The following is a 1,406-nucleotide window of genomic DNA, read 5'->3' on the forward strand; positions in this document are numbered from 1 at the left end:
GCCCACACATTCACACATGCGTGACGCCATCATCAGGGACCTGTGTCAGAGGGAGCTGAGGCACCGAGTGATCGGGCATGTACACTCCCAGCTCCACTACTTAAAAGTGGGGACAGACCCTGTGACTGTGAGTCGCCATAACTGTGACACTCTCCTTTGTGCTGCGCTGGACACAGAGCAGCCACCAGCCCCAGGAACAGCTCCAGGCTGGGTCTACACCGGACACAGGAGCAGGCAGCCGGTGGACCGCGAAGGGGTGCCGAGGATGGAGGAACGTTGGGAGGCTGGGCACAGCTAATATCCTGAGCTCCCCGTGCCCTTGACTTCTCTGTGGGCTTGAGAAGGGCCACCCCACATCAGGATGAACTCTCCTTCGGGGACAAGAGCCCCACCGGACCCGGCCCAGGAATCCAACGGCATAGCCACCCCAGCTTCCCGCAGCAGGTGGGACAGCTACTGGAGCAGCACCTCCAGCCTGGACCACCCTCTGCCCATCAGCCCCACGGTAAGCCTGCGGCGAGCGTGTGCACGCAGAGCCTCCTTCCCGCTCCCTGGTGCTCTTCCTAGGGGCACACGGGGGCTTTGACAAGGTTCCACAGCTCTGCTGTGGGACCTTGGGCATGTTACTGAACTTCTCTGAGCCTGTCCTACGTAAAGAGACCAATAGAGGGGAGTGTGGCAAGTTTTCCTTCCTTGTGGAGAGCATCCAAGGAACAAAAAGGCCAGCCCTGTGGGCCAAAGGGCTGGAATGGCACGTCCATTTCTTTCTGAGGGTAGTAGGATGCCCCCCAGAGCCTTTCAGAGAGGAAGGCCTGCCCTGGGCCTCTGGGTTTGTCCCAGCCCAGAGTGAGGTATTTGGTGCCTTCTGCTGCTTCCCTCATCCTAGCCAGGGCCCAGGGCCATACCCCAGCAACCCCACCGTTAACTGGGGAGGGATGAGGGCACCCTCAAGACCATGGGATGCTGGCCTAGGTTCTGGACAGGATGGGAAGGCTCCAGTAGCTACGGGAGCCAGGGCAGGACAGAAATTAAACCACTCCCTTCCCTGGCAAGGAGCTGGGGTGGGAGGAGTCTTTAAAGCCTTTTGTACTGGCCTCATAGGATCATGACCTCCCTACAGTGACCTAGGAGGCCTGAATTTTCTTTTTAAAAGACAATTCTTTTTCTCACTCTCGCGCCAGGTGTCAAAGTCAGCCCTACCCAGTTATATAGTGGGAGAGTACAACCTCCTTCTCTGAGGCTGGGAAGGATGTGGGACTCCTGAGAAGAGGGGCTCCACCCCACTCTACCTCCCCAGAGTGAAAGGGGACTGGAATCCCATTGCTGACTGTCTCGGGCACTTGGGATGGGGCCCATACAGAAGAGAGGAACGCACCCAGGAGATGGCTCTGCCTTCTCCCCAGGGA

At 58.5% G+C, this 1,406-nt stretch overlaps 1 protein-coding gene across 2 annotated transcripts in view; it reads left to right on the forward strand.

Moving 5' to 3' along the window:
- Positions 1-361: 361 nt before the first annotated feature.
- Positions 362-1,406, forward strand: part of OPN4 (opsin 4) — a 9,987-nt gene continuing 8,942 nt past the window's right edge. For both annotated transcript variants that reach the window (XM_007458353.1, XM_007458352.1), the window contains exon 1: positions 362-505. In XM_007458353.1, coding sequence (XP_007458415.1) covers positions 362-505 — 144 coding nt within the window. The remainder of the gene's footprint in view (positions 506-1,406) is intronic.

The sequence above is a fragment of the Lipotes vexillifer genome, unplaced genomic scaffold, assembly GCF_000442215.2.
Source record: "Lipotes vexillifer unplaced genomic scaffold, Lipotes_vexillifer_v1.1 scaffold437, whole genome shotgun sequence".
In the NCBI taxonomy this organism is placed as follows: domain Eukaryota; kingdom Metazoa; phylum Chordata; class Mammalia; order Artiodactyla; family Lipotidae; genus Lipotes; species Lipotes vexillifer.